Consider the following 18,522-nt stretch of genomic DNA (forward strand, 5'->3'; position numbering starts at 1 on the left):
CTCTCCAAACAGGTGCAGTTGCCACTCAATAGACTTTAATTACCACTTCAAGGGCTCTCACCGGGGTCTGCGGGAGGGTGGAGATGAATTTTCCCGAGGATTATGCGTGTGGCTGAGTTCTCTTCAGTCAGATGGTGATACTGCTGCCAGCCGGGATCCTTCGAGAGATCGGTTCTTCGGTTCTCTGTTCGTGTTAACAAAAAGGAAAACTGCTGCTGAAGGGAAAAAAAAAAAAAAAAACAAAAAAAAAAAAAAAAACCAAAGAAAAACAAAAACAAAACAAACAAAAAAAAAACACAACCCAGCCATTACCTGGATTAATTAGCAGGACAGCAAATGGGTCTGGAGAAAACATGATAGAAAATTTACAGCCCAAGAGTCTCAGCTGGGCTTCCAAACTATTATTCCTTGCAAATCAGAAGTGGAGAGCTCAGCATCTCAGAAGATTTCTGTGGGAGACTGGGCTCTAAAAATACAAGTTGTTTTTAACCACTTTACCTTTTTTTTTTTTTTTTTTTTTTTTTTTGCTCCGTGCTCTTCCCATCACGGCTCACTGGAGAGAAGTGCTGTTAATGCATCCTGCTGGGACCCTGGGGATTCCTCCCAGGGAACGTGTGGGTTCATTCCTGGCTTCAGCACAGTTTGCCTGTGATGGAGGAATTATTCCCAGTGTTTAACTAGTAACATAACATTATTTTTATTATTAAGATCCTCTTCAAAAGGCACTCCTGGAGAATGCAGAGCAGCTTATGCCTGTCAGGACTGCCTGGGATTGTTTGCCCAGGATGTGAGTGCACACTTGTGGGGATGTACACAGAAATTTGGATGTGTGCTCCTCTGTGCTGATACATGCAGAGAGGAGCTGGGAATATAACAGGATCTTTTGGGACAAGGGAGATTTCCAAACATTTAAAAAATAATTTATTTCACTCAACATTAACATTTCTAATTTTTTTCATAAAATGAAATGTAGGAAGGAGATTTTTATAGCAAATTAAGCAACATTTTGTTTTGCTGCAATTAAGTTTGTTTTCCTAAACAAGAAATTCAGCAAAACTGGGGAAATATTGCAGCCAAATGTGCTTTTGCAGATGTGTTTTCCATGAAACATTTTGCCTAGCTCCAAAACAGCTGGGTATGGGCAACATCTGAGGGGGGGAAGGGAAGGGAAGGGAAGGGAAGGGAAGGGAAGGGAAGGGAAGGGAAGGGAAGGGAAGGGAAGGGAAGGGAAGGGAAGGAAGGGAAGGGAAGGGAAGGGAAGGGAAGGGAAGGGAAGGGAAGGGAAGGGAAGGGAAGGGAAGGGAAGGGAAGGGAAGGGAAGGGAAGGGAAGGGAAGGGAAGGGAAGGGAAGGGTCTAATGGAATGGTTCATGGTTGGACTCGATGACCCAAACTCAATGGCTCTGTGCAATAACTCTGGAGAAAGAGCAGAGTGACCATAACACACCTGTTTCTCCTACAAACTACATTATCAACCCTGAGGCATCACCTCAGTCCCTGGGAATGTTCTGTTCCTCTTTCCTCAGGCTCGGGATGGAGCTGTACCCTGATAAGTGAAGAGGTGGAAGACACAGGGCCTGAGATGGGAAAAGGAAGTCACAGGTTCCCACTCACGTTTCTCAGGTTCTCTCCTTCTCATGTAACAATTCTTTCAGCTTCTATGATTTAAAATCCTTCATCACCTCTTCCTCCCACCCTTCCTTTCCTTGTGCATTTTGATTTCCAGGCCCATCTACCACATGTTTTCCTGCCATTTCTGCAGGACTGGGATGAACATTGATCACAGCCATCTCAAGCCCATCTCTCGTTTTTCCCAAAGAGCCGATGAAAATGTCACCCATGAGATAATAATCATGTTGCTTACATCCCTTAATTGCTCTCAAAGTACACGTCGAGGCTTCAGAGCCTCTTTGAAAGGCAGGTTCTGGCCTTTGGCACATTATTGACAGGCTGTTGATAAGCCCCTTTGTTGAGAAGCAATTTTGTCCTTTTTCCTGTACAATTTTTTGGTTTTTTTTTAAAGACAGCCCTTTCAGAGAGAGTATATTTTTAAAATAGAGCTGAGCTTTGAACAAACAGGCATCAGAGTTATTCCCGAGGAGCGGTGGCACACGTGGGAGAGGAGAGCTACCAGCACACTTCGTGCAGGACTCTGTACAGGAAATCAAACTGAGATGACAAATGGCTTCATCCTGGTTGCTTTTTAGTCCTTCCCCTCTCAGACCTGAAAATTAGATGTTTATTTGCAGTGTATTACTAAAGCATTGGACGTCTTGTGTGTTCTAGTGGATTGTTCCATGGTAAACAGGAGAAATTGGACACTTCAGCCGTGCAGTGACTCATTTGTATCTATTAGTGATAATTCTTAGGGGTTTTTAATACCTGCTGATAAAAGTGGACTGAGATTTCCCCATCACAACCTCCCCTCCTGGTCTCAAAAGCTTTGCAGGTCTGGAACAGGGACAGAGCAGAGCCAGGCACACACACAGAGCCTCCAGCAGCAGTGCGGAGCCTGTGGCTGGTGCCTGAGCAATTCCCACCTCAGCTGCTGATTCCCAGAGGACACACAGGCTTTTAAGTCACCTTGTTAACAAAGATTTATTGTAATGTGCCCCTCAGGTGAGCCAGGGTCCTTCTGGGGCAGATGCTGTGGGTCTCTCTCAAGGTAGCCCCACCACAGCCTCTGGCACAGCCAAGCTCCAAACTCCAAGACAGCTTCCAACACAACCCTGAGCAAAATCCCCAGGCTCTTTGCAACTCAACCCCAGCCCTGAGAGAAATTAAATTCTTTCCTTTCTGAAACAATGTCCCTTGGAATGATTTTGCCCTTAATGAGCCCCGACTGGGCTGCTGTGTTCTGGAGCCACTGGTGTGCATGTTAACGAGGAGCTCTCTCCGTGTGGAAGTGTGGAGATGGCTGGCCCTGTAATGGGAGTCTGTTCAGCATCCTAAGTCCTGCATTAGGCTGTGCCTGTAGGAACCCTGGGATGTTCCACAGAGACTGCCTGAAGGTAATCATCTTTCCCATCCTCCTGGCTGTCCCTAACCCAGTGCTCAGCTTGCAGCTATTCCAGGAACCGCTGCAGACATGATAAAGTTTAGCCCCTAATGCATTCACCAGCAACAAGGTGGGGAAAGTGCCCGTTGATTTGGGATGGAAAGGGAAAAGGCAAAGGGCTGTGGTATCCAGAGAAACCTCCATCTCACTGGGATTTGGGTCTTGAACCCTGTGAGGGACTGGGAGCCCTGGAATTTCATTGTTTTCTCTGAGTGGGTTCAAACCATGAGCGATACTGAAAAAACATCATCTGCCTCAAATTTATCTTTGAGTCCTGCTTGATTCAAATGATGCATCCGAGTACTTCCCATACCAGAAACCAATTTCATACACATTAAATACACATTGTACAACAGGTATAGGTACACACACACATTTAGATTTGTGTGTTACGTGGAATGAGTCCATTCTTTAAAAATTCTGGAAAAGGAGCTCTTCCAAACCCATTCCCTCATTGACAGACCAGCAGAAAGATATAACACTGCTCTTCCTGGCAATTAATGTTCCACCCACCTGTGCAGCCCCTCGTGAGGTCACATAAAACCTGCCCAGAGCTCCAAGCCCACCTTCGTCAGCACTGGGTGAGAACTGCTGAGATAAAATGTTGTCTGAATTAGATGGAGAGGATTAGAAAGGTGATAAAAGCTAAGCCAGGGGAAAATCAGACGATAAATAGGTCTGGCAAGATAGATGGATAATCTTCCTCCCAGGCCAAACCTGACAGGATAATCACCTTTTTCTGTTCTCTGGTTCCATTTGCTCTCAGCTCACCAGAGCTTTACAGATATCACTGAATTTGGTTTTCTGCTACCCTGGAAATGGGGATGACAAGGTCTGTCCTTATGGACAAGGGATTTGAGGTGCCTCATTTAGGAATGGCTTTAGGTTTCAGATGAGGATTGCAAAAATCAGTGAAACCATTGCCTTTTCTCAGTTTGTTCCTCATCCCTCGCTGTGCCTCGGGCAGGGCCGAGGAGGAGCTGGTCAAACCAGAGCTGCAGCCACCTTTTCCCAGCTGAGCCAGAGTGGGAGTCAGTCCTGTCCTGTCCCAGGGCTGTCCCTGTCACCAGCAGCTGTCACCAGAGCCAGGCACTGTGCAAGGGCACAGCTCTGCTGCTGCTCCCTGATCCTGGTGGGATCTGGATTCAGCTGTGCACTGTCCCCTCTGCTTTCAGGGTACAGATTATCTCTGAGCAGATCTAAACAACCCATTGGAGCAACTGAAAACTCTTTAAACATTCCCAGCTCTTTCCCCCTTGGGAAAGGGTTTGTCTGAACTGGCCTTTGCTCTCCTTGCTCCTGAGAAATTCCCATTGCTCCTGATCCATGCAAGGTCAGAGCCTGCAAAGCACTGCCCTTTGCTGGAGCCTTTGCTCTCCAGATGGGGACTCCTTGTCTGAGGGGAGGAACTCAGGATAAGTTTTCAATCTCTTTGTGGCATTGATTTCTCCATGAACATTCGACTGGCAGCACAGAGTAACGGAATATTTGATTAGCCAGAATTACAGACCACAACATTAATAATTTTGCGAGCTGCACTGAAAAGATTTGCACTTGTTCTCACTGGGAATGGTGCAATTTTCTCCTTTCTAAGAGAAACTTTGCTCTAATGGCAGGGTGCATTGTCATCCCACAGGAGCAGGTATTGACTATTGCCTCTGATTTGGGGGGGATTGAATCCTTGCAATTTTCATCTGGGCTGGAATCTTGTAGGTAGACTGTTCATCATGGCTCTGGATTTTCAAAAGAAGTTAGCAATTTTCGACACCTTATATTTGTATTTGAGACACTCTGAAAGGGACCGATTACAAGAGATAGGTGCTTAGAAGTCCCTGAAAATCAGGATTAATTGGAACATGTCATGCTGGGCACCTGAAAACACTAAAATGCTTTGGAAAATCACAGGGGAGGGAGTTGTGTTTCTGACCATGACTTGGGAAGAATGTACAGCCTTAAGTAACACAGGATAAAGAGATTTTTGCATAACATTATGGAAACATCCTTTAATCCTCAGTGCAGCCAAGTGCTTGACTTTAGTTTGATTCCTGAGGGAGTTCAGTGATGAAGTTTGTGCATTTGTATTCTCCTGAAGTGGAGCCTGACATTGAGTAAGCTACTGTAGGTTTATGAAAAATTCTGAGTCTCCAGATTAAAATAAATCAAAAGGCAAAGTTCTCTTCTCGAGGACACACAGGGTTTGCTGGCTTGCTGCAGGTCCATGTGGTCACCTGCAGAGCCACAGACTGGGTGTGCCATGAAAGATCTTTTCTTTGCCCTTCCTAAACCCCTGAGCCAGAGTCCCAGAGTCGGAATCTTTAAGTGCTGAACGCACACGGAACACAATTTCCATGTCCCAAGGAGCTTTAAGGTCCCCTCCAACCCAAACCATTCTGTCATTCTATAATTTGGGTGAGCAGAAAAACCAAATCCTTTGCTCACACTTCCCCGAGATCTCACTCTGGCCCTGAACTGTGGCCTGAAGCCTGCAGGACTGGGCTGGGTGTAGGTGGGGCAGCTGCTGTGTCCCCAGTGCAGCGTTTGAGAGAGGCTGGAGGGGAACCCCTGCAGGTGTGTGGGGCAGAACAAATCCCTGCCAAAAGCACAACAACCTCATCCTGTTTATCCAGGCTCAAAAGCTGTTGCAGGTCTTGTGTCTGAAATCCACTCTCTTTTTCCTGCTGAGATTCCCAAGCACCTCCCAGTCTCCCAGCTACTACCAGATGCCACGATTGCAGTGGAGTGGCAGCGACACACAGACAAATATTTGTGCAAGGCACACAGAGCCAGGAGCCTGGAACATTGTCTGTGTGCTGGGAGGGGGAGAGGGCAAGAAGGATCCTGCCTTTAACAGGCTTTATTTCTACTGAATTTTAAACAACAAAAATCTGGATGTTTGTATGGTGTTTATTTCTAGCAAAATTTCAAATATTTCCTTCCAGCAGGTGATGTGGGACCCTCCTGCCAGATTCATTTCCAGTTTACTCATTTTGAAGAATACTTAAAGGGTCAGGAATTAAATTTGATTAAGTTCAGACCTTACCCTGAGTCCCCTGTTCTTCAGAGACCTCTGGGTTGGATCCATCTATGAGATCTACAGAAAATTGTCAGTAAAAAATAAAAGTGACAAAATATACCCTGAACAAATGGAAATGAAACTTTGATTAAGCAAGACTTCACAATACAAAATTTAGTTAGCTTTGAGGATATGATATAATCTGTTCTGTCCTACTATTTTTTCATATTAAATATGAAATCTGATTAGGTAATTTCCCAGAATGTGGAGATAAACCCATAAAAGCAGGAATAGGTATTTGGTGCAATATAATTTTCTGGCTTCTTCTGCATGGCTTTTTGGGGCAGGAGGTGAAGAATATGGGATTTTCCCCCTTATTTTACAGCTGAACTTCAAGGAGAAAAGCCTGATATTGGTGTTGCCCAGACTGAACCTCAGCAGTTGTTGCATTCAGGACAGATCAGAGTCACTGCGTGCACACAGAACTGATGGGAGATGTTAGAAGATTTACAGAGAGATAACAAAGATATCTCTCCACTCCAGTTCCATAGGGAAACATTACCACCCTTACTTTGTTCAATGTCTATAAAATATGTCTAAAGGCTGTATGAATATTCAAGGCCTGAAAGGAAATAACTTTCTTTTCAAGTGCCTTTCTTCTTTTTCCCCCAAAAATATTTAATTCTGAAGTAAAAAATAGGAGTTTCCTTAAAATGGAGAACAGCTTGTTTCCTTTTCCTCTCAGAGGCCAACATCACTCAGGAAAAATACAAGTGTAAGGACAGGAGATGTGGCCAGGCTGAGCCTGGATTAAATCACCTTGAGCCTCTGTTCAGCAAAGTGTTTAAACACACATTTAGCACAGCTGGGGGGGAATTTCCAACAAACAGGGATTATCCCAGCTTCCAAAAATGGAGATAAAACAAATGCAGCAAATCACTTCAGCTGGCAATAGCTCTGTGAAACGCTTCATTTCCAAAGCGCTCAAACACCTGAACATTTTATCTTTTTTATTTTCTCTTTTAGATCCTTGGTTTAATAATCTAAAGAGAAAAAAATGTTTTATTGCAGCTTGAGACAGAGATAAATACTTTGTTGTATTAATTTTGTCAAAATTGAAAACAAAAAACAACCACTTTATTTAATTTGATCATACTCAATTTTTAATTTCTTTTCTCTGGGAGGAAGCATTTTGGGGAGAAATTCACTCTGATTTAGCCATCGAGCACTTCAAGATAACACAATCTGTCAATGGACCCAAAGTGTGCCACTACTGCAAGGCAGATTTTGAGTAGTCAGATAGAATCAGCCATGGAGGAAAAATAATTTCAAATAACTGTTCATGAAGCATCATCTCCCAGCAGTATGTTGGTGAAATGTCCTGTTTCTCCTACAAACTAGGGAATTTTAAGAGCAACTTTACACACGAGCTACCAGTCAGACACATTTTCAAAACAAGAGTGTTGGGTTTTCCAGCATAAAGCTTTGATGTTGAGTAGATGGGAAGTGCAGGTTACATTTGGATTCATGTAACCATTCCGTGCTTCCCGAATGTTTTCATTCCCTGCCCTACCCGAGGCTGTGACTGTGTCTTACCTGAGCCTGGCAGGGATGTTTGGAAAACGCATCCATCCCACCGTCCCTTCCCACCTCATGCAGCCCTTGGCTCTCAGCCAGACCCCGAGTCCCTCCCGAGTGCGCTGCTCGGGGCAGTGGCTCCCGGCCCCTGTGCGTCCGTGTCGGGCAGGGCTGGATGGGGACGCGACCCGGGCATCCCTGTCCGGCACCGGGTACCTGCGGGCAGGTGCCCGGGCTGTGCCGCTCCCCTTTCCGCTCCCCTGCCTCCCCTCTCCCGCAGAGATCCCTCCGGGCTGCACTCACCCCGGCCCCAGCGAACATCCAGCGCCGCCTCGGTGGCTCTGGATGGGCGGTGATGTCCCGGGAGAATCCTGCCCGCGCCCGCCGGTTCCCGGTGCCGGGCTCGTGTCCCGGCGCAGCCCCGCCTGGGAGGCGCCGCCGGGCGCTGTCCGTGGTGCTGATCCGCGGCCCCTCCGCCGGGATCCGGTCGGGTTCTCCCCGGATCGCCCCGGCCCGCCCGCCCCGGCTGCCCCCAGGGCCGGGGGAGAGCGGCGCCCCTTCCCCCGAGCGCTCCCCGCAGCCGCGGGGTCCCTGCGCCGGCGGAGCCGCCCGGCAGAGGCGGGACCGGCTCCACAGGTGGCCGAGGAGCCCCTCGCAGCGTCCCCCCGAGCCGCCTCCGCACCTGCGGGGCTCACCTGTGCCTGGGTCACCTGAGCGGCGGAGGGGCCGGGGAAGCTGCCCTGCCTCTGCCTCGGGGTTTTTATCGGCCGCCGGGGGGGCGGCGGGCGGAGCGCCCGGGCGGGGACTCCGCGCCTCGGCCAACGGCAGCGGCCGCTCCGGGCAGCTGCGGCAGCATTACATCATGGGACCGCCCGCCTTCAGTGTAAGAGTCTCACCGGCGCTCGGCAGCGGGGGCACACGGCAACAGGTCCGTCCGGGGAGCAGCGAGCCCTGGAAACGGGGCAGAGCCGGCGGAGCGCGCTCCGAGCTCTCCCTTGTGGGGAGAACAGCGGGGACAGCCCGCCTGGTCCAGCGTGAGCACGGAAGCTTTGCTTTGTGCGTGTCACTCGCTCCGGATTCCCCAGGACCAAACGCCACCAGCCTGTCCTCTCCATCCTGCCGCAGTGTCCCTCGGCCTGGGGGCTCGCACCCGCTGGTTTCCCACTCCAGCCGACAAGCCAATCTTCAGCCATTGTCATCCTGTTTTCGGGGCTGGCACAAACCCCAACCTCCATTTCTTCCCAAACCACCAAACTGAAAGACAGCCCAGATCTGAGTACCTGGAATCCGTTTGGATCTCTCCTGTTTCCAGAGCAAGGAGGTCAAACAACTTTTCCCTCAAGTGTGCCAAGAGCACAGCATTCAGCACTGAGAACAAATTTATTTCCTAACCCTCACCTCCAGAAACACTCATGTTCCTGGGTTTGATTGAGGAATGTCAGCAGGGATGGGTTCGAGTTGCACCTCTAGGATAGAAAACACACAGGTTGCAGACACCAATTTTTCAAGACTGCCCTAAGTTACCCTAGATGGTCAGCCTGTTGAGTAAAGCTTTGTCTTCTGCTATATCCTGTGCATGGGATGTGTTACCACATGATATCAAAGGAAAAATAATAATTGGTGGCAACATTAATTAGATAGAAATCAAAATGGTCCAGAGTTGAAGGCTTGGACTGGGTAATACTTGAGATCTCTGGGCAATACTTGAGACCCACATTCAGGTCTGATTGTGGAAATTTCTGCTACGAATGGAGCCCTGTGGATAAGTATGGGGCTCTTAAGACCCGTAAGTAAGAGCAGATGACATGAAGGAGCCCATTTTCAAGTGGCACTGGATGCTATTCAAATTACAGAGTAATTACAATAAAGCCAGGTGCTCTGTTTCCAACTCTTTCTGTTTGTTTGTTTGTTTGTTTGTTTTCCCCCACTACCACGGATCACGGGCCAAATCCTTTGCCTGGCTTATGCCAGCCCAGGCCCTGCCCAGCCACAGCAATTAGCGTTGTTTTGCCTGAGATAAAAGCTGGTTTGGGGCAGAATGTACCTGTGTGTGACACAAATCAGTGAACAGCCTGGGAGGCTCAAACCCCGCAGCAGGGCATGAGCCTGGCAGGACCTGATGACCTTGCCATGAATTAGTCACAGCACAAAGAATGTAGATTGGTGTTGGGGTAAGAGAAGACGTTACAGCCTTGCTGGTGCCTGACCTTGGACGTGCGTCTGCAAGAGATTTTCCTTCAGGAGACAAATATGGAAGCCACTGCTCTCACTTGGTCCAGGCAAAGCAGAAATTTGGGAGAAATATGAAAAGAATGAGAGCTGAAGCTGTAAACAGCATCTTATGGAAAATGCTGAGGAGCGCCCAAGTCCTTGGATACCTAGTTCCCTCAGAAGATCCTAGAAGATACTAGAAAGGAAACCCAGAGTAAGGGAACCACCCCAATTCTCCCAGCCTGGCTCCAGAGCAGAGGGGCTCCAGGTCTCTGTATCTACAAAGAACAGCCATTTTGCAGCAGTTCACAAAGGATGAGATGTGCACAGGCACTGCCTGTTTTCCTGAGAGCTGCAGCCTCTTCTTTTAGGGCTGTTGGGCAAGACTTTGGATTCAAGTCCTTTCCCTGCATTCTAACTGGTGATGCTTGCCAGCAAATTCAGTTGAGGCTTCAGAAATATGATTTTCAAAGGGATCCAAGTGATGAACAAAAGCTGTACCTGTCTAGCCCAAACCGTCTCAAGCCTGATCTACTTACTCAAAAGATTCATTTGAAATATTTGGCTTATTTTGAGTAGAGAGCTGGGAACTCTCTGTGTCCATGGCACATTCATTCTCCCTGGCTTTTCCACCTTGGGAGACTCCTCTGCCTCACTCATTTGCATTCAATATTTGTTTCAGTGGAAGAGGGGATCGGACAGATTTTTTTTTTTTCATGGAGAAAGTCTGGGATGAACTTAGAATCCACTACAAGAAAGGTCACTATTTGATTTAATTATTTTGAGTTGTTTTCCACCCCATACTCGGAGCAGCCCTCGCGGCTCAGTAATTAGCAGTGGAGTGGAGGGGGAGCTTGCTGGACTTTGGCCCCATCTGACCTGATTCATACAACATTTCTGATTAATGCACCTGGTCACATGGCAGCTGTCAGCGACTTGTTGCTGGGCATCCAGAGGTTTCCAAGGGAACCGCTCCCTCTCCTGCCGATGCTCCTCAACAAGTGAGGGAGAGCCGCGGTTCGGTCCCAAGGGCCTGACGCCAGCCGGACAGAAAACAGGAGCAAAGGTGTGCGGAGAAACACCCGAAACAGAAAGCACTCGCGCGGAATTCGGTGATGTTCCTGGCGGAGCGGCTCGGGCAGAGCCCTGCGGTGCGTGCTCGGCTCCCCGAGCCGTGAGCTGCCTTTGGCTCAGCCCTCCCGGCCGCCGCTGCACGCCCATCCCAGCCCACGCACCCCGCACACGCCCATCCGAGCAAACCACATCACAAACTGAACAACAGCTCCAGAGCAGAGATGCTCCGTGGGAGCTCTGCACAGAGGAGCTCGAGGACACGTTTGAGACCCCTTTCCTGAGGTGTGTTTAAAAAGTCTCTTATAATCACAGAGGCCCCGGTGGAAGCTTTCCACCGCTGCACGCCCGAATCCAGCCTACCTGCATCCCTCGCAGGCTGGCACAGAGCTCCCCACGTAGACCAATCTCCTCTCCCTCCCCCAAACCCCTTTCCCTGCTCCTGCAGCTGGAGCTCTGCCCACACACAGGCGTGGCAGCCTCCGGGCACAGCAGCTCCTCGCACCTCCCTCCACAGTCCCTCCCGTGCTACCTGCAGGCATCTCGCTCTGAGCACCTCACAGCCCTGGCGTAATCCCCGCCTGTTCACACACAGAGCAGAGAACCACACCTCTAATATCACTGAGTCCAACTGTTAACTCAGTACTGCCAAATCTACCTAGAGACCTTCCAGTGCAAGGGGAAACTGAGGCACAGGCAGTCTCTGCAAAGCTCTCCGTAAAGCAGAGAGTACTCAGAGCCACAGCTTTGAGCACAGCAGGAGAAGGCTGCAGGACAGAGGATCACAGAATGGTTTGGGTTGGAAGGGACCTTTAAGATCACCCAGTTCCATCTCCTGCCACAGGCAGGGACACCTTCCACTAAACCATTTACTTGATGGGAAGGGAAAGATTCAGAGTCTGGTTCCTCTACTTGTTAACTTAGTCATACATCAGAACATTTCATGCAGGAGGTGTATCCGACTGAGGAGAAACCTTATTTGGATTAAGACCAAAGGATTTGCAAGAGGAGTGTCCTGGGTTTGGTTTGGGTAATGTTAATTTTCATTCTAGCAGCTGGAGGCACGATCAAAACTGCCTGTGAGACAGTGTAAGTGAAGGATGCACCAGGAAAGTACAACTCCAGGAAGGGCAGGGAAGGCTACAAATGAACAGCAGCTCGTTAGAGTCGAGGTCTGGACAGACTCAGACACGCTGGTGTGGGGCTGAGCTCTCCCTCCACGCTCAGATTACGCCTGCGAAAGGACAAGGGGATGTTTGTGTGGAATAACCCACTTTTAATGAGGTGTCTGCCAAAGGCACAATCAGGGAGCGGCAGAGTCGCTCACGCCTCGGGGGAGTGGGGATGTCTCTGTGCTGTTTTGAACCCCGTGTGCCTGTGCTTGAACTGCTGACACTGAGAGCATCACAAACATAATGAGGAGGAAGAGGTCACTTCAAGGCGTGTGCCTGTCCTTGGTGGGGTTTGTGCTCACAGCTCCCACAAGAGACGCTCGGCTGCTGCAGCATTTACAAGGAGAATATTGTAAAAAATAAAGTCCATGCAAACAGAGTAAACAAGGAGCTTGAGAGCTGGATCTGTCAGGGACTAGGGAAGCTTGTAAAGAGAGGTTAAGGGAAAAAAAATTAAATAAATAAAAACAAGCTGAAGAGCAAACAAGAGCACTGGAGGCAATATTTCCACAAGCATTAAAAGTAGAACCTATGCTTCATTTTCAGAAGTGCTTTTAACACACAGAAGTCATAATCACATGCCCTTCCAATAAAATCTGGGATTCTACTTCCCTCAGGTATTTTAGATGCCGTTTCTCACAACACAAGGAATCAGTGAAATTACCAGGCCAGTTTAAAACAAACAAAAAGAATTGCTATTTCACACAGGACATAATTACATCTTGGAGCTCGTTTGCCACAGGATAGCTTGTAGCCTGAAAATATAAATAGGTTCAAAAGGTTTTAGACAAGATTATGGAGGTTTGTCCTATCAGTAATGATTAAACGTAATCGTTTGGATGCAACATCCAAGCAGACCCCACAGATTGCTGGAAGCTACAAAACTGCAGTTGGGAGAGAAGCCTTATTCTTTATACAGCCTTGTGACCTGTCCTGAGTATCTTCCTCTGGTTACATCCAGGGCCAGCACACTGGGACAAAGATGTGTCTCCTGTGGAGCAGTCAGACCATGTTTATAGTCCTTCCTGCACCCCACTCCAACTCAAACACCCAAGCCTTGTTTTGGATGAAAATGATGGAAAATAAACCCCTTGTGAGGCGCTGCAGCGTGTGCTCTGCTAGAGAGCAGTCTTATTCATTAAGGGAATGGTCTTGTATGCATTTGGGCCTGTTTTCACTAACACTCCAAAGGGAAATGGACTACTTAAACCTATTATATCACTGCTTTATTCACCGTGTGCTGCCATTTACCTCCTACATGACGCTGGGCTCTAATAGCACCAGTTCTGAGAAACCCTGCACATTAGCCACAAGCAGCTCATTAATCCACTGTTTTCATTCTTGCAAAAAAATGGGCTCCAACCACATGAGAGCTCAGATGCCGAGTGCTCAGCCAGAACCAAAACAGCTCTGTTGTGCCAGCAGTTGTGAGGTAGCCCCAAACAGAACAGCACTTCCAGCTGATGGAGCACAAAGGGGGATCCTTGGCCTTGGAGGAACGAGGGCTGTGCAACCAGGGAATGGGACAAAGCTGTCAGCCAGCAGCTGTTGCAGGGAGACTTGGAAAATCCAATTCCTGGAGGCTCCAAGTCAGGTCTGTGTGGTGTTCACTAGGATCAGGTCCTGGCTGTCGATGCAGCTTCATCCCGGGATATCAATTGTCCCAGACAAGAAGAAAAAAAAATGAAAGGCATGTCTTGACCTCCAGCACGGGGAGTCCATGAGCAGGCTGGGGACTGGCAGAATTAATTCCAAGCAGGTACAATGAGCTCTTCCTCAAGAGTCCTTGAGGAAAATGAAAGGCCCCATGTGCCAGCCCAAGGCACAGCCTGGGGAGTCCTTTGGCCGTTCCGCAAACACGCAGCGGTTGTGGCACAAAGCAGCTGCCACATCTGTTCCATCAGGGACAAGAGCCCTGTAAGGGCCTGGCCTTTCTCTCCCGAGCCTGCTCCTGTTCCGTGCTGAGGAGCCAAGCTGCTCCATCTCCTGGCTGCTGCATTCCCTGACCCAGCTCCTCTCCATCCCAGGGCAGAGCTCCTGCAGAACTGCGTGGGTGTCTCCAAACAGGATTATTGCTGCTGAAATCTCCAAGGCTAACAAACGAGCCCTTTAACTGGAAGATGGACAGGAGCTCACATGAAAACAACTGCTCATCCACGTGGGAGTAATAGAACATCTGTGTTCACAAACGAGGCACAAACCAGGAACAAGGGGCAATACCTTTTCATGAATGAGACTTCAGGAATCTGAGCTCTGTTCTTCTGGTCACGTTTTCCTGTCTTACTTATCCGGCCAGCTCTGTCCCTGTCACAGATCTCTCCCAAAGCCATCAGGGTGCACAGAATGTAGAATATCCTGAGATCCCCACATGGATCATCAAGTCCAATTCCTGAATGTGTTGCTTTATTTGAGCTGGCTTTGTGAAAAATGTAAGCAGGGAAATCAGACTTAGGGTGAGCAGTTGAGTTTATTTCTGCTCTTGGGTGAGGACATGAGTGAAATATGAGGCAAGGGGTAGAGGGCTGTTGGTGGTGGCAGAATTCCTGCCTGGCAGGGGTCTTAGTCCTGCTCAGGAGAACTGGCAGCCCCATCATGCACACTGCCCAGGATGACTGAGGTAGATAAAATCCCTCTTGCCAAAAGGAAATGTGATTCCAGGATCCCGCAACCTCCCTGCTCCAATGTGTCTGTGCAGAACAGCTCTCAATGAGCTGGGAGCTGAGAGGCACTTACAGAGGCATTTAGTCTCACACAAAACATTCTCCTGGGGCATGAGGGGGATGGAGCAAGGCCGGGCAGACTCCTCTCATCGAGCTCAGCTCCACTGAAATCAATACATGATTAGGCACCGACTCCAGCCCTTAATATCCCACCTCTGAACAGTACCATGCTTCTGTTGAACAAGGAGGATCTAGGCTAGACATGGGGAGAAATTCTTTGCAGTGATAGGAAAAATATATCCTGCAACAATCACTTTACCCAGCTGCACGACCTCCAGAGCTCTGACCAGTGTGGGTGACAGGCCCCAGCTCCAGGTTGTCTCTGCCCCTGTCTCCAGCTGAAGCTGCCATGCCAAGTGCCACGACAAACAGGCTGCAAACCCCTCTACTTACCTCCTGCCTCTCCCTGCCCCACTTGAGGCCCTGTTTTCTCTTGTGATGCTTCTAATGAAACTTAAGTGGCTGCAAGCAGAAAGTTTCCACTTCCTGCCTCGGGGCTGATTAGTGCGGAGCTGCCACCGGCAGCATCCCGGCTGGAGCCTCCGCGGATGGGAGCCCTCGGGGGAGGGATAAAGCTGTGCTCCGTGCCCTCTGCTCAGCAAGCACCATTAGAGCACTGACTGCCTAACCTGGCAACCTGAGAGAGCAGGACCTCGCTGCTCTGGCTGCTGGGGCCGAGGTCTCTGGAAAACATGGGCTGGTGCATGGATGGATGATATCCTCCAGTCCGTGACACAGAGTTGCAGCAGCAGAGCCCAGAGAAGAAGAAGTAAAGTTCTTTTATTAGGCATGTTGCAGCAATCTTGGCTGGTGCTGCTCAAGGAGAGCTGGTCTCACCTGCTGTTTTTGTGTGTGCTTAATGCTGTCAGAAGACACTTCTCTGCATCCCTGATGGACAGAGACTCTTTGTGTCCTGATGGAGAAAAAAGGGGCAGCTGCCAGGTGCTGCTGCATCTCTCCATCGCTGAACAGTGACAGAGATCAGGGCTGGCTGATGTCACATGCCCTCCCTTGCTCTTGGGTTACACTCCTGCACCTCGGAGCTCCTGGCTGTTCCTGGAAATCTGGGCTGAAACAGAAGGCCTGGGTTGCCCTGCGATCACCTTAGGGATGGGAGGGGAAAGTAAACAAGATTCTGCTCAGCACTGCAGAGACCAACTGCTCCAGCGTTGCCTGGCAGATGGGGCCCAAAAGGGAGACCATCTGTTTCCGAGTGAAGCCCTAAACTTCCCCCTGTGAGATCCCGGGCTGAAGAGATCCAACAGAGTTCAGTGGGTGCAGAGGCACAGGGGAGCAGCCGTGACCTGGAGGGCTCCTTCAGTCCTTGGTGGGCAACTTCCAGAGCAGAGCGAGGGCTTGGACCTTGAGTCTGTGGGCTGTTGGATTCCTGAGCGTTCCTATTCCCTACATTCTTTTTTTTTCTCTTTCCACATCTCCGCCCTCTTTTCCTCTTGGCAGTCCTTCCCATGTTCATGCAGTGCTGTGGAACACTCTGTGCTCCCTGCTGCAGAGCTGGGCAGGGGCTGTGTGGCTCACAGCTGTCACAGCCCTGCCCTCTGCCCATGCCACTCTCCTTGTCCCACAGACCCCACCTGGCTGTGCCAAGGCCACCTGCCCAGTCCCTGGCTGTTGACACTTCACCTGGCTCCTGCAGCACATCCAGGTGATACCAGCAGGGGTTAAAAACAGGCACACTGGGGAGGGAGGTTGGAGAAATGCTGTTAGACCTCAGGGCAGGGGTTGGCATCTCAGAGAGAAGGGGATGGCATCCAGGGAAAGCTGGAGAAGGAAGGAGCAATTTGCTGATAGTCAGCATGTCTGGGAAGCTGGGAACATATTGCACTAAGCCCATAATAACACCTTGAGCAGCAGGGTGGTCGTTTCCACCTGGCCTCGTGCTGGGCTCGGGCTCTCTCATTCCTTCCCTCCTGCAGCCAGGGAATCTGAGGCACTGGGATGGCACAGGTCACCCAGCCAGGCTGCAGCTGGAAAGAGGAGAGCTGCCACAGTCCCTTGGCTCTCCTTTTGCCCCAGCTCCATCCTCCTTCAGCTGGGGAGTGGGAAGGCACTGGAGCTCTTTGCTTAATTAGAAGTAACAGCTGAAGCACTTGAGAAACAAAAGCTCCTTTCTATCTCTGCCCCACTTTTACTTGGGAGCCAGGGGTGGGGAGCAAATTGCTTAGAAGCCAGAAAGCGCCCTGGATCTTGTCACCATGGCTGCACAGGCACAGCCTCCTGTTATCTCCAGAGGAACAAAACCCTCCTCCCACCCTCCCTTGTCTCAGCTGGAGCTGATAAAAGGAGAAGAAATAAACAAAACAAATAATAGTAGTAATAAGAATAGAAAAATACCCCAGCCCAAACCAGCAAATAAATATTCAGAGAATGAACCAATCTTCTGCAGAACATATTATTTTCTGCAGTGGATTTTGGGTTGTTGGAGAGCTGAAGGACTCCAATGAGTATTTCAGGTTATAGAGGCCATCTCAGAAATACACAGTCACAACTCAGGAGCATCCCAGATGATGCCATTTGCTGGAGAATAACGAGCTCTACCTATATCCACATAATTGTATCATTCTGATTTATTTTTATATATGGATGTCTGCACTAATAACATGATCAGATATAACTTTTATGTCTTCTTGTTTGGAACCCACAATGATCACCCCCCTAAGCTGTCAACAAGAGCTGGACTCCTGGCTCTTCTGCTTCTGGGTCACCCCACGTGCAGGGACAGAGAGTGTTGTCCAAATGCTCCTGGAGCTCTTGCAGCCTTGGGGCTGTCACCATTCCCTGGGGAGCCTGGTCAGTGCCCACCACCCTCTGGGGGAAGAACCTTTTCCTAATATTCCACCTAACCTTCCCCTGAGAGACAACACATTTTTGTGCTACCACAGTTAAACTGCTTTTGGTACCTGGGCACCTTCAGTCTCTGCTGCAGTGTGGGCTTTAGAAAGTAAATCATAACGCAAACCAAAGTGGGCTGTTGCTGATTTTGTTGTGTTCCCACAACTAAACAGCTAAATATACACCAAATAGTATAGCTGTGAAGCAGTGAAAACTAGCAGCCATATATTTGTATTTTGAGAGAAATTAGGGCTATTATGGTTGCTCCAGACGGGCTTCCTACAGGAACTGGGTGGATAATTTCACTGGGTGCTTCATGTACCAGAGCTCTGACCATCTGCTGAAGGGAACATACCTTTTAACAACATGTCTCGTTTTGGCTCCTTGCCTTCAGGGCCACCTCCCTACAACAGGCACTATTTCAGTGCTTAATTACATTTACTGTTAAAAAGGACAACTTATTTTTAGAGCCTGTCTTTCCAATATCAGCTGGTGGCCACCAAATACTCCACTGCCTGTGTGTTTAAATCAGCCTGGGAATTATGTAGGCCACTGTAGCTGATGGCCCAGGGTAGCTCTAAGCTGTCTTGTATTAAAAAAAAAAAAAAAAATATTATTCATGTGTGAACAAACAAATGAAGGGGAATAGGAACAACTGATACTTCAGCTTAACCTAGTTTCCTCCTCTTGGCACTGGCTGGCACTCTCAGTGCTTTGGCTCACCTACTTTTTTACTATCAGTAGTAGAAATTATAACACTCGCAATTTTAGCATGCAAATTATGACTTTGTAATACAATGAACATTTTTCTTAAGTATTGTTTTCTGTTTGCAGCTTTTTCTTGCAACTG

The 18,522-nt window shown here is 49.0% G+C and overlaps 1 protein-coding gene across 1 annotated transcript in view; it reads right to left on the bottom strand.

Moving 5' to 3' along the window:
- Positions 1–18,522, bottom strand: part of LOC128800800 (translation initiation factor IF-2-like) — a 23,115-nt gene continuing 4,593 nt past the window's right edge. Inside the window, exons 3-4 of the mRNA XM_053966251.1 lie at positions 7,952–8,492; positions 1–184 (exon numbers count right to left, since the gene is read on the bottom strand). Coding sequence (XP_053822226.1) covers positions 128–184; positions 7,952–8,492 — 598 coding nt within the window. The 3' untranslated portion in view covers positions 1–127. The remainder of the gene's footprint in view (positions 185–7,951; positions 8,493–18,522) is intronic.

This window comes from Vidua chalybeata, chromosome 27 (assembly GCF_026979565.1).
Source record: "Vidua chalybeata isolate OUT-0048 chromosome 27, bVidCha1 merged haplotype, whole genome shotgun sequence".
Lineage (NCBI taxonomy): Eukaryota > Metazoa > Chordata > Aves > Passeriformes > Viduidae > Vidua > Vidua chalybeata.